At 38.8% G+C, this 14,539-nt stretch overlaps 1 protein-coding gene across 3 annotated transcripts in view; it reads right to left on the bottom strand.

The window, feature by feature from the left end:
- LOC132295356 (ATP-dependent DNA helicase homolog RECG, chloroplastic) overlaps nt 1–14,539 on the bottom strand; it is a 115,338-nt gene that overhangs the window by 28,350 nt on the left and 72,449 nt on the right. For all 3 annotated transcript variants that reach the window (XM_059793587.1, XM_059793585.1, XM_059793586.1), the window contains exons 13-15: nt 3,146–3,217; nt 2,733–2,885; nt 2,506–2,649 (exon numbers count right to left, since the gene is read on the bottom strand). In XM_059793587.1, the coding sequence (XP_059649570.1) occupies nt 2,506–2,649; nt 2,733–2,885; nt 3,146–3,217 (369 nt within the window). The remainder of the gene's footprint in view (nt 1–2,505; nt 2,650–2,732; nt 2,886–3,145; nt 3,218–14,539) is intronic.

The following is a 14,539-nucleotide window of genomic DNA, read 5'->3' as shown; positions in this document are numbered from 1 at the left end:
CTTGATTATATTGAGACGTTCTCTCCTGTGGCCAAACTGAATTTTGTTCATGTGATAATATCTCTTGCAAATAATCTAGACCGGCCACTTCATCAACTTGATGTTAAAAATGCCTTTCTGCACGGTGACCTTACTGAGAAAGTTTATATGGCTCAACCATCTGGGTTTTAGTTTAAGGGGGAGTGTGTGTGTCACCTCAAGAAGTATATGCATGGCCTCAAACAGTCACCTCGTGCATAGTTTGATAAGTTTAGTGAAGCAGTGGTATCTCATGGTATGACCAGAAGCAAGGCTGATCACTCTCTCTTTTTTAAGAAAACAAAGCGTGGTATTAAGATTTTTGTGGTGTATGTAGATGATATCATTATCACTGGCAGTGACAGAGATATAACACAAGTTTTAATCCATCACTAGAGTTCTAACATCCTTACTAAGGATTTAGGCAAACTTTGGTATTTTCTAGGAATTGAGGTGGCTCGATCGAAGCAAGGCTAATGTCTCTCTCAGCGAAAGTATACCCTTGATCTCTTATAGGATACTAGATATCTTGGTTCAAAACATTTAGCTACACCCATGGAGACTAATGTAAAACTCAAGGTGGATGATGGTGACCCACTCACTCGATGATCCAGAGATGTATCGGAGACTTGTAGGTAAACTTATTTACGTCACAATCACTCGCCCAGACATCTCCTATGCAGTCAATTCATGACCAATCCTTGGGTACCCCACGTGAAGGCAGTTGTACGCATCTTGAAGTATCTCAAAAGTGCTTCAGGATGTGGTCTGCTTAATAGATCTTCTGGGCATCTTCAGATTGAGGGATACACAAATGTAGATTGAGCTGGTTCTCCTTCTGATCGACGGTCCACCATGGGTTACTGCACCTTCATAGGAGGAAATCTAGTAACTTAGGAGTAAGAAACAGTTAGTTGTGGCTCGTTCCAGTGCTGAAGCAGAGAATCGTGCCATAGCGCACACTGCATGTGAATTGCTTGGTTGAAGACTCTTTTACAAGAACTTGGGATTTCAGTCCAGTACCCAATTCCTCGTCATTGTGACAATCAAGCAGCTATTCATATTGCTAGCAATCCAGTCTACCATGAGAGGACTCAACACATTGAAGTATATTGACATTTCATTCGCTCTAAAGTTGACGAGATTGTTACACCTTTTGTTCCTTTTGGCTGACAGCTAGCTCACATCTTCACTAAAGCGTTTTACAAGAACTCTATTGATTCCATATGTAGCAAGCTGGGAGTCACTGACATTTACTCTCCAACTTGAGGGGGAATGTTGTACAGTATTGTATTCTGTAGCCACCTTCACCTACCCCTCATTACCATATATAGTATTACCATGTATAAGGTTTACTTGTTCTCCACTCACATACTCCTGTAGCTTGTCCTATATAAACACCATTGTATTATTGTATTACTCACTTAATAATATATACTTTTTCATATATTCTCACTCTCTCTTTCAACAGTTCTTATTACAATCAACCAACTAATTCAAAGCAGCAGTATTTTGGGGAATGGTCCTGTTCACTTACAGTCCTCAAAACCATTAAAGGGATCTCTCTTCTTTCATGTTCTCCGTATGAAACTGCCAAGTGGCAAAATAAAACAGAACATGGGAACACAAAATTATAATTACAGTACAAGATTCAATCAAAGACAAAGTAGACATAGTGCTGAGAAACATCAGAAAACAAATTTAAGAATTCTGATGTATTGTCACTGCAAAAACGTCTATCAATTTCAAGAGTTGCAGAGAATTCAAAATAATTGAGCATTAGTTCCTGAATTTTGCCTGATACAACTTATTCTCAAATGTTTAAAATACCATTTTTCGATATGTAAATGTTTAAAATAGCATTACTGAGAAAGAAGAGTAAGTGACAGACAGTAAACATACAAATGAGAAATACAAAGATAAAGGATGGGAGTTTTAGGGCCCCCAAGAAATCTCTGGGGTACCGACTAGTTGTAGTAGCTCAGTAGACTAACTCACGTATTTGTGCTACTTGCCAATATTAAATTAGAACGCTAAAATTACTTATACAACGGTATCATAGTTGTAATTGTTTTCTATATGCTTTTTTTTTTTGATAAGTGTAATTGTTTTCTATATGCTTATCAGCATAACAGGGAACATCATACTCATATATGAATTCTGTTTAACTATAATCTGATTCTAAATTGTCCATCAGTATCCGAGTAGGATTTCCTACAGTTCTATAGCAACTTTCCCTAGAAGGTCAACTAAAAAAAAAATTAAAATTTCTTTATAGAGATCGATATCGAGTTCCGTTATGTCTCCACATTCTCTAAACATAAAACATCATTCTAATTTGTTTCTTAGATTAATCAAGGATAGAATACCAACCCATAATTAGACAATGATGATTTCTAATTTTTAGCGATTATGCTTGCTCCACATTTAATTGTAAAACTATCTACAGCAGGTATTTATTCTTAGGCAAGTCCAAAGAAAAACCACCTTGCTGTTAAATCTTCCTCTCTGGATCACACCAAAGCGGTGTTGCTCATCTACCACAGCAATGCGTAAAGTGGAAAATTCCACTTTTTCAGCTATTAAACTGTGGGTTCCAATGACCAGTGAAATGTCTCCAGTTTGGAGACCCTGTTAATCAATGATAGCATCGATAAGAATCTTTAAAAAAATCACAATCAACTCTTGCAGAAGAGTATCTTTACAATTCATACCTGACGAATTAACCGTGATTGTTTGGTTGGAGTTGAGCCTGTCAGCAAAGCAACAGAAGGTTTGCACTGTACATCCTCCACATTCTCTAGCAAATTAAGAAGGTGCTCATAGTGCTGGATGGCAAGTAACTCAGTTGGAACCATGAGAGCTGCCTACAAGCGAAACAAAGTAAAATAACCATAATTACTCATTTTGTATCCATTTTCAATAAATGCAATAAAGCTCAAAATTGAGTGACTACATTTTAAAAGATCTATAACGAAACAAATACAAACACACTGCTCCTAAATGGTAACATACCTTTTGTTTATCCAAAAAAATAAATAAATAAATAAAACTAATCACAGTATCGAATAAGCAATGATAATCACTAATATAGAATATGAAGAATAGAAGTTTTACAGTGGCCTACCTGATAACCTGAGCCAACAACCTCCATACATGCCAAAAAAGCTACCACAGTTTTCCCACATCCAACATCACCCTGAAAAGAAATAAACCACATTGGTCAATCACAAAATATTAGCAAAAAAGTTGTTTATTTATTCAATAACACCAGTTTCACCAAACAGGAGATGACTGGAAAACTCAATTTTGAAGTGTAACAAGTTTACTCTATGCTTATAGATTCAAGTTTACTCCATCCTTATAGATTCTTCGCCTTTTAAAATCATTTCTCTAAAATATTGAAACAATTTTTTGGTCAAAAATAAGATATTGTCCAAGACAAGAAATACAACTCATAACAGAGAGGTTATTAGGCCAATAGGACTTTAGTTCGGAAATTCCGTACAAAACAGAGCTTGTAAGAATTAGTTAAGTTAGGCAGTTGAGTTACCTATGTACAAGGGAAAAATGGAGAGTTTAAAGCTTCAACAAGGACAAAAAGGTAAATTCAACCCAAACTAGCATGCACTCACCAAATTAAGGATTCATATGCATTCATACATGTTAGGTTTTTCAATTTACATCTTTTATGCACTCACTAAGGACAGGACTTTTCCCTCCCAACTCCAAAGCCATTTGTCAAAGAGTGCCTTGCTGACTAAATCCAGTCTCCAAAAGCCCGAGCCCCCCTTCTGGATAGGGGAACATACCTTCTCCCACTTCACCAAGTGGTATTTGAACTCATCCTCAATGCCACCCCATACAAAATTCCTCTAAATCTCTTCTAACCTTCGAATAGCAGACTTCAGCGTAGGGAAAAGGAACATCAAGTACCAATAGGCCGTAGCCTAGTGGTACCAAGCTCCTACTTCCCAAAGGGAGGTCAGGGGGTTCGAGACTTGGTGGAGGCATGTGTGTGTGAGCACCAATTAAGAAAAAAATAAAAATAAATAAATAAAAATAAAAGGGGTCATCAAGTAAATTGGAAGGTTTCAAAGAGTACTTGTCATCAGAGTAATATTCCCCCTTTTGAGAGATACTGCTTCTTCCACCCTAGGAGTCGCCTCTCAAACCGCCCAATCACAAGATCCCAAACTGAAGTCTTCCTCTACACGGTTCCCAAAGGGAGCCCCAAATAAGCAATCGGGAAGGCGCCGATACCAAACTAAAGGATATTAGCAAAATCCTAAATACCCTCTCAAAACCTTTTGATCTTGTTAATTCATATGTCTGGGGGCCTTCCCCAGCTACTTCTAGTCTTGGATTTTGATATTTTGTATTGTTCATTTATGATCACAGCCGTGTTAAATGGTCTCTCTCATGAAGACCAAATATGAGGGTACACCATTTTTAAAAACTTTGTGACAATGGTTCAAGTGTATGGTAGTATCACCAAAAAATTCAGATCTGACCACAGTACGGAGTACACAAATGGGAAGGTACCATAGTTGTTAAAGGCTCAAGGCGCACAAAAGCGCAAATGCCTCCTGGAGCCTAAGGCGCAAGGCGAGGCGCGCGCCTGACTGAAGCAAGGCGCGCGTTAAAAAAAAAAAAAAAAAAAAAACCCACCTAATAAAGTATTAAAGATTCAAAAGTATTAAAGATGCAATAGTATATATAAAGATGCAATAGTAAATGAATGAGTCACTCAGACTTCAACGGTGGGGAGAGAGAGAGACATAGTGATGTTATGTATATAACTATATAAGCATTTTGTTTCATGCATCAATTAATACCTAACATGCAACAATTCTCTTTTATATACATAGACACAGCCCTTACTCCATTTAACAGCACTGCACAATTTCCTTCACAAGGGTCACAGCCCACAATTTAAATTCCCAACAGTCAATATACAACTTCCAATTGTATCTCACATGCATCAATTAATTCTTTTATATATTACAGAGGACCAAACAAATAGAGGACCAAAAACAGAGGACCAAACAAATAAAGGTCAAAAAACAGAGGACCAGCCTAAAAAAATAAATAAAAAAATTAAAAAAAGAGCAGAGAGAGCCGAGAGAAGAAGAAAAAATAAAAGAAGAGCAAGAGAGCCAAGAGAAGAAGAATAGAGAAAAATAAAAATAAAAAAAATAAAAGAAGAGCCGAGACTTGGCTCAAACAAGAATAAAATAAAAAAATAAATAAAATAAAATAAAAGAATAAAAAAAAAAAAAAAAAGAGCAGAGAGAGTCGAGAGAAGAAGAATAGAGAAAAAAAAATAAATAAAAGAAGAGCAAGAGAGACGAGAAGAAGAATAGAGGGAAAAAATAAATAAATAAATAAAAGAAGAGGTATCGGCTCAAAGAAGAAAAAAATAAAAGAGACTAGGGAGTAAAGACTCGAGAGAGCTGAGAGAAGAAGAAGAACTGAAGAAAAGAAGAAGAGAAGAAGAAGAAAAGAGAAAAAAAAAAGTACCGAGAAGAGACTCAAGAGAAGAAGAAGCAAGAAGGAGAGAAGAAGAAGAGAGGGGAGGAGAACTTACCAGGCTTCGGCACAAACGCAGATCCGGCAGATCCGAGAGTCGGAGTCCAGGCTTCGGCGCTTTGTACAGTCATACTTCTCTGTCTCTACTCTCTTCTCTGTCTCTGGAGTCTCTTCGTTCCTTTTGCCTTTTGATTTCTTTTTCTTTTTTTTTTTTTTTTGCTTTGTAACTTGCAAGTTGTATATAGGTTTTGTAATAGAAATAAACAAATAATAAAATATACAAGTAAGACAAGTTACACAACCAAAATAATAACAAAATATTAAAAAAAAAAAATTATTTTTCAAACAGGCGCGCCTGCATCTCGCTTGTAGCCCAGCGCCTTATCCCAAAAGGCGCTCGCCTATATCAAGTCCCTCGCCTTAAGTCAATCAAGGCACCAAGGTGGCGCCTTGCGCCTCCGGCGCCTTTAACAACTATGGAAGGTACAAAATTTGGGATTGAGCATTAGATGGTTAATTCAAACCCCTCAACCGAATGGTCGTTGTGAGAGAAAAAAAGGCCACATCCTCGACTTAGGGAGAGCCATTTGTATTGGCATGATGTTTCCCAGTAGTTTTGGGGAGATGCAGTTCTTACACTTGTTTACATCATTAATACAACACCTTCTATCGTAACTTTTCAGCCCCACTCTCAATCTTACATCCAAATCAATCTCTTTTTCTGATTCCTCTGTGAGTGTTCGAGTGTGTGCGCTTTGTTCAACAGTTGGGACAAACTCATACAAAGCTTGACCCCAAGGCATTGAAGTGTGTGTATTTTTGGGCTATTCTCAATCTCAAAAAGGTTATAGGTGTTATCATCCTCCTAGTCGTCGATAGTTTAACATCCATAGATGTTTCTTTCTTTAAGCATACACCATACTATAGTGGTTCAATTGGTTCTCAAAGTGAGTGGTTCTTATTGAACACGGTTTATGATCACCTCTTTTCGTCCTCAACTTCTCTACCTTTTCTGTTTCATATTCCAGTATTCCTCCTTGTGATACCCCTCCAACAAGGGGAATAGTTCCTTAGCCACAGTCGCAAACAAAAGGCACAAGCTTATACTCCCACAACTGACTGCCTTGTCCCTTCGGCACCAGCTCCGCCTTCTCAAGCTATTGTTTCGCTTGATTGTCCCATTACTCTTCAAAAGGGTAAACATTCTTGTACTTGCCTTATTTCAAATTTTGCTTCTGATTGTGCTCTCTCACCTTCCTATTGGAGTTTTCTTGTGTATATTGCCTCGGTTCCTCTTCTTTTTAGTGTTGCAGATGCATTAGCACAACCTCAGTGGCGTGACACTATATCCAAGGAACTGCAAGCACTAGAGAAAAATCAAACATGGGACATGGTTCCACTTCTTGTTGGATGAAATGTTGTGGGTTGTCGTTAGGTGTTTACAGATAAGCATAATCTAGATGGGTCAGTTGCTCATTATAAGGCCTAGTTGGTTGCCAAAAGTTATTATCAGACCCATGCCATAGATTATCTGGAGACTTTTGCCACCGTTGTTAAGATGAACACTATCCACGTATTATTTTCCACTACTGCGATTCGATCTTGGACTTAAATGTCAAGAATGCATTTCTCAATGCCCCACCCCCCCCCCCCCCCCCGGCGGGCCTTTCATTATCCAGCTCATTCCAGTATGGTCATGTTATCTTCGTCGCTCCCTATATAGCCTCAAGCAGTCTCCTCGAGCTTAGTTTGATCACTTTAGCCCTACCGTGCTCCAACTTGGTTTCCATCACAGTGGAACCGATCATCATAACTCGTTATTACATCATTCAGGCGGCAAGACAGTTGATGTTGTTGACGATGCTATTCTAACCAGAGATGACACTATCAGAATTCCTAAGGTTAAGAGCCATCTTGGCCGTCAGTTTGAGATTAAGGATCTTAGTCCCCTTGGGTATTTCTTGGGCATTAAGGTGGCTCGTTCCAAGGCTGGCATTTTCATCTCTTAACGCAAGTATGTTCTTGACTTGCTTTTTGCTTCTGGCCACCTAAGCGCTCGTCATGCTAATACTGCAATTGAGTAGAATCATCGGTTGGTTGATTTTGAGGGGAAGTTATTATCGTTTGTTGGTCAATATCAACGACTTGTTCAGAAGCTCATCTATTTATCCATCACTCCACTTGACATTACTTATCTTGTGAGTCAATTCATGCACACACCACGTACTGCTCACCTTAATGCAGCTATTCAGATCCTTCGCTACCTAAAGGGGTGTCTGGGTCGTGGTATTTTGTTCGCCAATCATAGTCATTTATGTGTTGAGGCTTGGACAGATGCTGGTTATGCAAGATCAGTCTTAGATAGGAGGTCAACTTCAGGCCAACTATACAGCTGTTGGTGGCAACTTGGTTACTTAATAAGAAGTAAGATTTTATTTCTCCATCTAATACAGAGGCAAAGAGTAGGGCTATGACTCTTGGGGTATGTGAGTTGTTATTGCTAATAACCTTGATGACAAACTTATGCCTTCCAGTGTAGCTTTCATTCTCACTTCTGATAACAAGTCTGCCATTAGCACTACAATAAATCTCATTCAGCATGATAGGAATAAGCATATAGAATTAGAGCGTCACTTCATTCGAGAGAAGATCATCGTTGGTCAAATTTGTGCTACGTTTGTCATTCAATAAATGGTTATTGTTAGCATATATGATAGCCACGATTTATGGAATGACTTACCATATTAGCAAAGATTTGATTATGCTATAGAATATGCTGTGATTTGGTTTAGATTTGATTTAGTTTCCATTCTTGTAATATGAGCATGTGCTTTTTTTATCTATAAATACTAGAGTTGTGAATGAGTGATTCATCTCATTCAACAAGCCTTTACACAATTCTCCCATTTTTCTTCTATATTGTATTTCTACTTGGTACCAGAGCCAACACCTTTCCACACCTTTCAGTAGCCTTACTACTTGTGCGACAACCACCTTAAGCTATTTGTGACATCGCTTAACGTTGCCTACACATGTTTTTCTGTGTTGTTGTTTTGTGATCGAAAACAAGTATTTATAAGTTTTACAATTTCTTTTTTACTCTTCTAGGATTGGATAAATTGGGATGGTCTCCAACACCTAGAAGGCTTGGGTAAAAAAATTTAACCTACAGAGAGGTTCCGGATATTAAAAAAGAGGTTGATTGGCTATATGTAAGCGGGCAGCGCTCCTTAAAAAAAGGATGTATTTGGATTTTTTGGGGAATGGTCTGTGGAGACATTGTTTTTGTTTATGGTCTGAGGAGACACTTTGATTTATTAAAAGAAATTGTGGTGTTTTTGGAGTTTTTAAATGTTGTGTGACAAATTATGACAGATTAAGGGTCCTCGACTATTAATTCTCTTGGCTCAAGTTCTATAAAAAAATCTAGGACTTCAAATCATAACAGTGAAGTTGGATAGCTCCAACTATTTGATTTAGGCATAATCTGCCAAGTTGTTCATTGGTGGCAAAGGCAAGATTGGCGATATTACTGGTTCGAGAAAAAGTCAGCTGAGTCAAAGAAGGCATATCCATAGTGGTTTGCAGATAACGCTATGGTTATGTCTTGGCTAGTCAATTCAATGCAACCAAACATAGTTGTTGGCTATATGTTTATGAAGACTGCTGAGCAAATTTGGGATTCAGTTCAATGCACTTATTCTCAGAGGCAGCATAATGCACGGATTTCCAAGTTGGGGCGAGATATCACCAGGATTTCTCAGGGTGACTTGACATTTTCAGTTTACATCGCCAAGCATTGTGTTATTTGGGAGGAGATGTCATATTATGATTTCTTTCACTCTTGGAAGGATCCAAATGATGCAGTTTTAAATGCAAGGATTGTGGAGAAGAATCGAGTGTTTCAATTTCTTGCTGGGTTGAACGACGAGTTTTAGTATACTCGTGTTCAATTATTGAGTTTATCTCCATTCCCTACTCTTGAGGATGCATACTCCTATGTGTTGTCAGATGAGAGTCGTTGGACTCATCCATTAGGTGTTGCTTTTGTTGATCGTTCTGCTATAGCAGTTCGGGTTCCCAACCTTTCAAGAACTGCACCATCCCAATCAATTCAAAGCACTACCACCGGTCCTCCTCTGGACGACAACGTGGACGGTGTGACCATTGCAGAAAAATTGGTCACATCAAATCTCGTTGTTATGCTCTACAAGGACACCACCGCAAAAGAAACAACAGCCTCGATCCTCTACACATTGTGTTACAAAACCAGTCTCATTGTCAACTCCTGACAATTCAGCCTCTACATCTTTTGCCACAGTTACTTAACTCAAGCTAATTTAGACAAGTTCAAACAATTCTTCAACCAAATGGAGGCATCATCTTAGCCAACCTCCACATATGCCCACTCAGGTACTATTGTGTCTACACATAGCGTATCTACATCTTCGACACCATGGACCATTGATTCTGGTGCTTCAGCCAATATGACGGGTATGTCCTCATTCTTTGAATCTTATAGTATCTGCTCTGGGCATCGTAAGGTACGCCTTGCGGATGGCTGTCCATCTTCCATTGCTGGGAAGGGTCACATATTAGTTACTCCTTCATTAACTTTATCGAATACACTTCATGTTCCATAGTTAAATCTTATTTTTGTTAGTAGCATTACCAAACAATTAAATTATAGTGTAACTTTCTTTCCCTCTTATTGTAATTTTCAGGATCTGGTGTCGAAACAGACGATGGGCGTGAAGTGGACGGTCTATACCTATTAGATTCTCCTTTGTCACCTCAAGCACATTCAGTTTCATTTTCTAACATTGTTTCATCCAATAAAGCCCAGCTTATGCGTTGGCACATGCATTTAGGACATATTTCTTTCGGTTATTTAAAACATTTATTACCTTCCTTATTTTGTAACATGGCAGTGTCAGATTTATCCTATGAGACATGTCACATGGTTAAACATGTTCGTTCCAATTATCCTGCTAGTAGTAATAAATTTGCTTTAACCCCCTTTGATTTTGTTCATTCAGATGTGTGGGGTCCTTGCCCAGTTACTTCTAGTCTTGGATTTCAATATTTCGTGTTGTTCATTGATGATCATAGTCGTGTTACATTGGTTTATCGTATGAAAACCAAAAATGAGGTGTACACCATTTTTAAAAATTTTATGGCAATGGTTTAGACTCAATATCGTCGTACCATTAAAATATTCAAATCTGACCAAGGTACGAAGTACACTTATGAGGATGTACAACGGTTATGTACAGAATTTGGGATTGAGCATCAGATAGCTAATGTTAAAACCCCTCAACAGAATGGCCGTTCAGAGAGAGAATCTTCACATCCTTAACTTAGCCAGAGCAATCTACATTGGCATGAATGTTCCCTAGTCATTGTGGAGAGATGTAGTTCTTACAGCTGTTTACATCATTAATAGGACTCTTAGGGTTCTTAACTTTGCATCCCCACTCTCAATCTTACATCCCAATTCATCTCTTTTTTTTTATTCTTCCGTGAGTCTTTGGGTGTGTGTGCTTTGTTTAGCAATTGGGACAGACTCGTACAAAGCTTGAACCCAAGGCTTTGAAGTGTCTGTTTTTGGGCTATTCTCACTCTCAAAAAGGTTATAGGTGTTACCATCCTCCTAGTCGTCGGCGGTTTATATTCATCGATGTTTCCTTCTTTTAGCATACACCATACTATAGTGGTTCAGTTTGTTCTCAAAGTGAATGGTTCCCATTGAATATAATTGATGATCATTTCTTCTGTCTTCAACTCCTCTACCGTTACCTGTTTCATCTTCTATGATTCCTCCTCGTGATACCCACTTCAATAGTGGGAATTGTTCCTTTTCCACAGGTTTATAGTCCGAGACAACAGGTACAAGCTTCTACTCCCACGATCGACTGCCTTGTTCTTTCGGCACCAGCTCCACCTTCTCAAGCTATTGTTTCGCTTAATGATCGTCCCTTTGCTCTTTGAAAGGGTAAATGTTCTTATACATACCCTATTTCTAATTTTGTTTTTTATTGTGCTTTCTCACCCTCCAATCGGAGTTTTCTAGTTTTTGTTGCCTCGGTTCCTCTTCCTTTTAGTGTTGCAAATGCATTAGCACAACCTCAATGGTGTGATGCTATGACAGAAGAACTACAAGCACTTAAAAAAAATCAGACTTGGGACATGGTTCCGCTTCCTATTGGACGAAAGGTTGTGGGTAGTCGTTGGATGTTTACAGTTAAGCATAATCTAGATGGGTCAGTTGCTCGTTACAAGGCCCGGCATGTTGCCAAGGGTTATGCTCAGACTTATGGCATAGATTATCAGGAGAGTTACAAGCCATTGTCCTCACGTCCACTTCCAATCGTCTTCCCCGTGTCCAAGTCCTGAAACACACAGTGAGATGGAAAAAAGGTTACACTACAATTCAAGTTTTTTGTAATGTGACTGACAGAAAGGAGGTTATTGGTGAACTTTGGGACATGAAGAACAGAGGCAAAAACAGTGTCTTTCCCCGTAATGGAGGTAAAGGTGCCATCAGCCACTTTAACCTTATCCTTACCAGAACATAAACTGTATGAAGAACCAGTCATGTGATCAATGGCTCCAGAATCAATGATTCAAGGTGGCCCACCAGTTAATGTGGAAACCTGATGTGCCGAATGAGAGGTACCTGTCTAAGCGAAATTAGAGATGGAAATGGAGGAATGTTATGCTAGTAGATGTCGAAGAACATCAAGTTCAAACCCGGACAAAGAACTCGGTGGCCCTGAGGAGGCATGACCAGTAGAAGCAGTCTCACACTCTGCAGTATGTGCCGTAGATAAACTCCTAAATGGACCAGGCCTTAGCCTAGCATTCGCATGAGCAGGAGCTAGAGAAGGTCGACTGTGTAGATTCCAGCATGTTTCCCTAGTGTAGCGCGTACGCCCACAATGATCACACCTCAACTTGCTCTTGTCATCCTGTTTCCCTCCTTTTGAAGGATTGGGCTTGTTCCACTGTTGTGTGGCAAGAGCAAACTTGTCAAACAATGGTACTTCTGGCTCAGGCTTAGTGTGTACAAGTACAGACATAGCCTTCATTCTACTGTCCTCAGCCTGGATAAACGAAAACACATCTCTAACAGAAGTAGGGGCTGGATACCTGCCTAACACTTATACCCTAGCATGCTCGTATCTTGGATGCAAACCACCCAAGAACTCATACATTCGATTCCTTTCTGTCATAGCATGAAATGCTTTAACATCAGCTGCACACACAAGTATGTAGTCTTGGTAGTGATCTAACTCTTCCCTTTACCACGTAGACTGTGGTAATATATAGCAAGAGTTTGGTCTTCCTGCTTGAATCTGGAAATCTGTTGTTGGAGTTCATACAGTTTTGCAAAATTACCAACCAAGGAATATGTCTCTTCCACAGTCGTCCATAGCTCTTTAGCTGCTTTCACAAACGGAAACCCTTTGCTAATCTGTGGCTGCATTGACTACAACCACCACATCATAATTAGTGCATTATTTGAACTCCACTATTTGAATTCCAGATCGCTCTTGGAAGGATACATGACAGTCCCTTCGATATGGTCGATCATCCTACGACCAGTGATATGCATACGAGTAGATTAAGCGCACTCCATATAGTTCGTCTCATCCAGCCTAACAGTCGTAATACAAAGGCCTGGATGGTGATCACTACTACCTCCAAATACTGGAGTCGGGCTAAGAGAAGACCAGCTTCTTTTGAAGTCACAACTGAGACAGACATTGTATCAAACAATTTCTGGGTATACAATCCTCAGAAACAAAAGCAGCAACAAAATACGTAGAGAACCAACTCTCTAACACACAAACTTCAACTAGAAAGATCACCGTCTTCTAAGATGCAAAAAAAAGCGACCACTCAGTCACCGCACAAACCCTAGAAAGCAACAAAGTAGACCATACCAGAATCGCGAATGACGAAGAAGAAGTCGTCATTGCAAAACCTCGCAAACATGAAAAGAAAAAAAATAATCATAAATAAAAATAAAAATAAAACCAGTCGAGACTGTAATAAATCAAAAACAAGTCCAAAACCCTACTTCCTAGCAAACAAATCCCATCTTGGAATCTCTTCAAAACCCTTCATACCCACTAGGTTTATATAAAACTTGCCCTAAGGTTTCAACTACACACCTAGAGCTTTACAAACCATGCCCTGATACCATGTTGACTTTAAGAGCTAATCAAATCAAAAGTAAAGTATAATAAGAAGAAGAAAAGGAGAACAAAAAGGATGAGAGAAAAAGAGAGAGAGGTGGGTAAAGAGAGAAAGAATGAAAGAATACTTTCATCCTTCCACCACATTCTATTTATAATAACAAGTTTCAGAAATTAAACATAAACCACAACATTATATAAGTAATAACAAATAAGCCCCTGACAACACTTAGTACCTGAGGAAGTGCAAGATGCATCGACCGAGCAAAGTTAGAATTAGTTTACTACAAAAAGTAAGGTACCAGACGTACATAACGTGTGTTGACCATCAAAAAAGGGCAAAGGATTATATTCAGATATCTGATGAGGGTGCTACATATTTGTCATGTATGTCCTTCATATGTTTATGTAAGTGATAAGCGCTACATGGTGCACATTGAAGCTCTTTTATTTGCATATGTTAGTTCTCTAGTTGTAGTTATTTATGCTTTTATGTCGTTTTTATATTTTTGCTACTTTCAGGCTTTTATCCTCAAAATCAATTAGAACTGGGAATTTCGGGCTTTCAAATGGAGATTTGAATTGGGCTAATTTCCAACCAAAGTCTCAAGCTTCTTGGGCCAAGATCATGGCCATTCTAGACTTAAATGAAGACAGACAAATTGGGCCAAAGCATAATTCAAGCCCAAGAGAAAATTGGGCCATTCATAAACCTACGACCGGTGGTCCATTCACAGCACACTGTGACAACCAGTCACCTTCATTAGTCTCAGGATCTAAGCTCC

Source organism: Cornus florida, unplaced genomic scaffold (assembly GCF_030987335.1).
Source record: "Cornus florida cultivar Cherokee Brave unplaced genomic scaffold, ASM3098733v1 CherokeeBrave_3.0.0_Hap2_Chr02, whole genome shotgun sequence".
NCBI lineage: Eukaryota > Viridiplantae > Streptophyta > Magnoliopsida > Cornales > Cornaceae > Cornus > Cornus florida.
The sequence above is the reverse complement of the archived record's forward strand: the minus strand, read 5'-3'. Positions and strand labels throughout refer to the sequence as shown.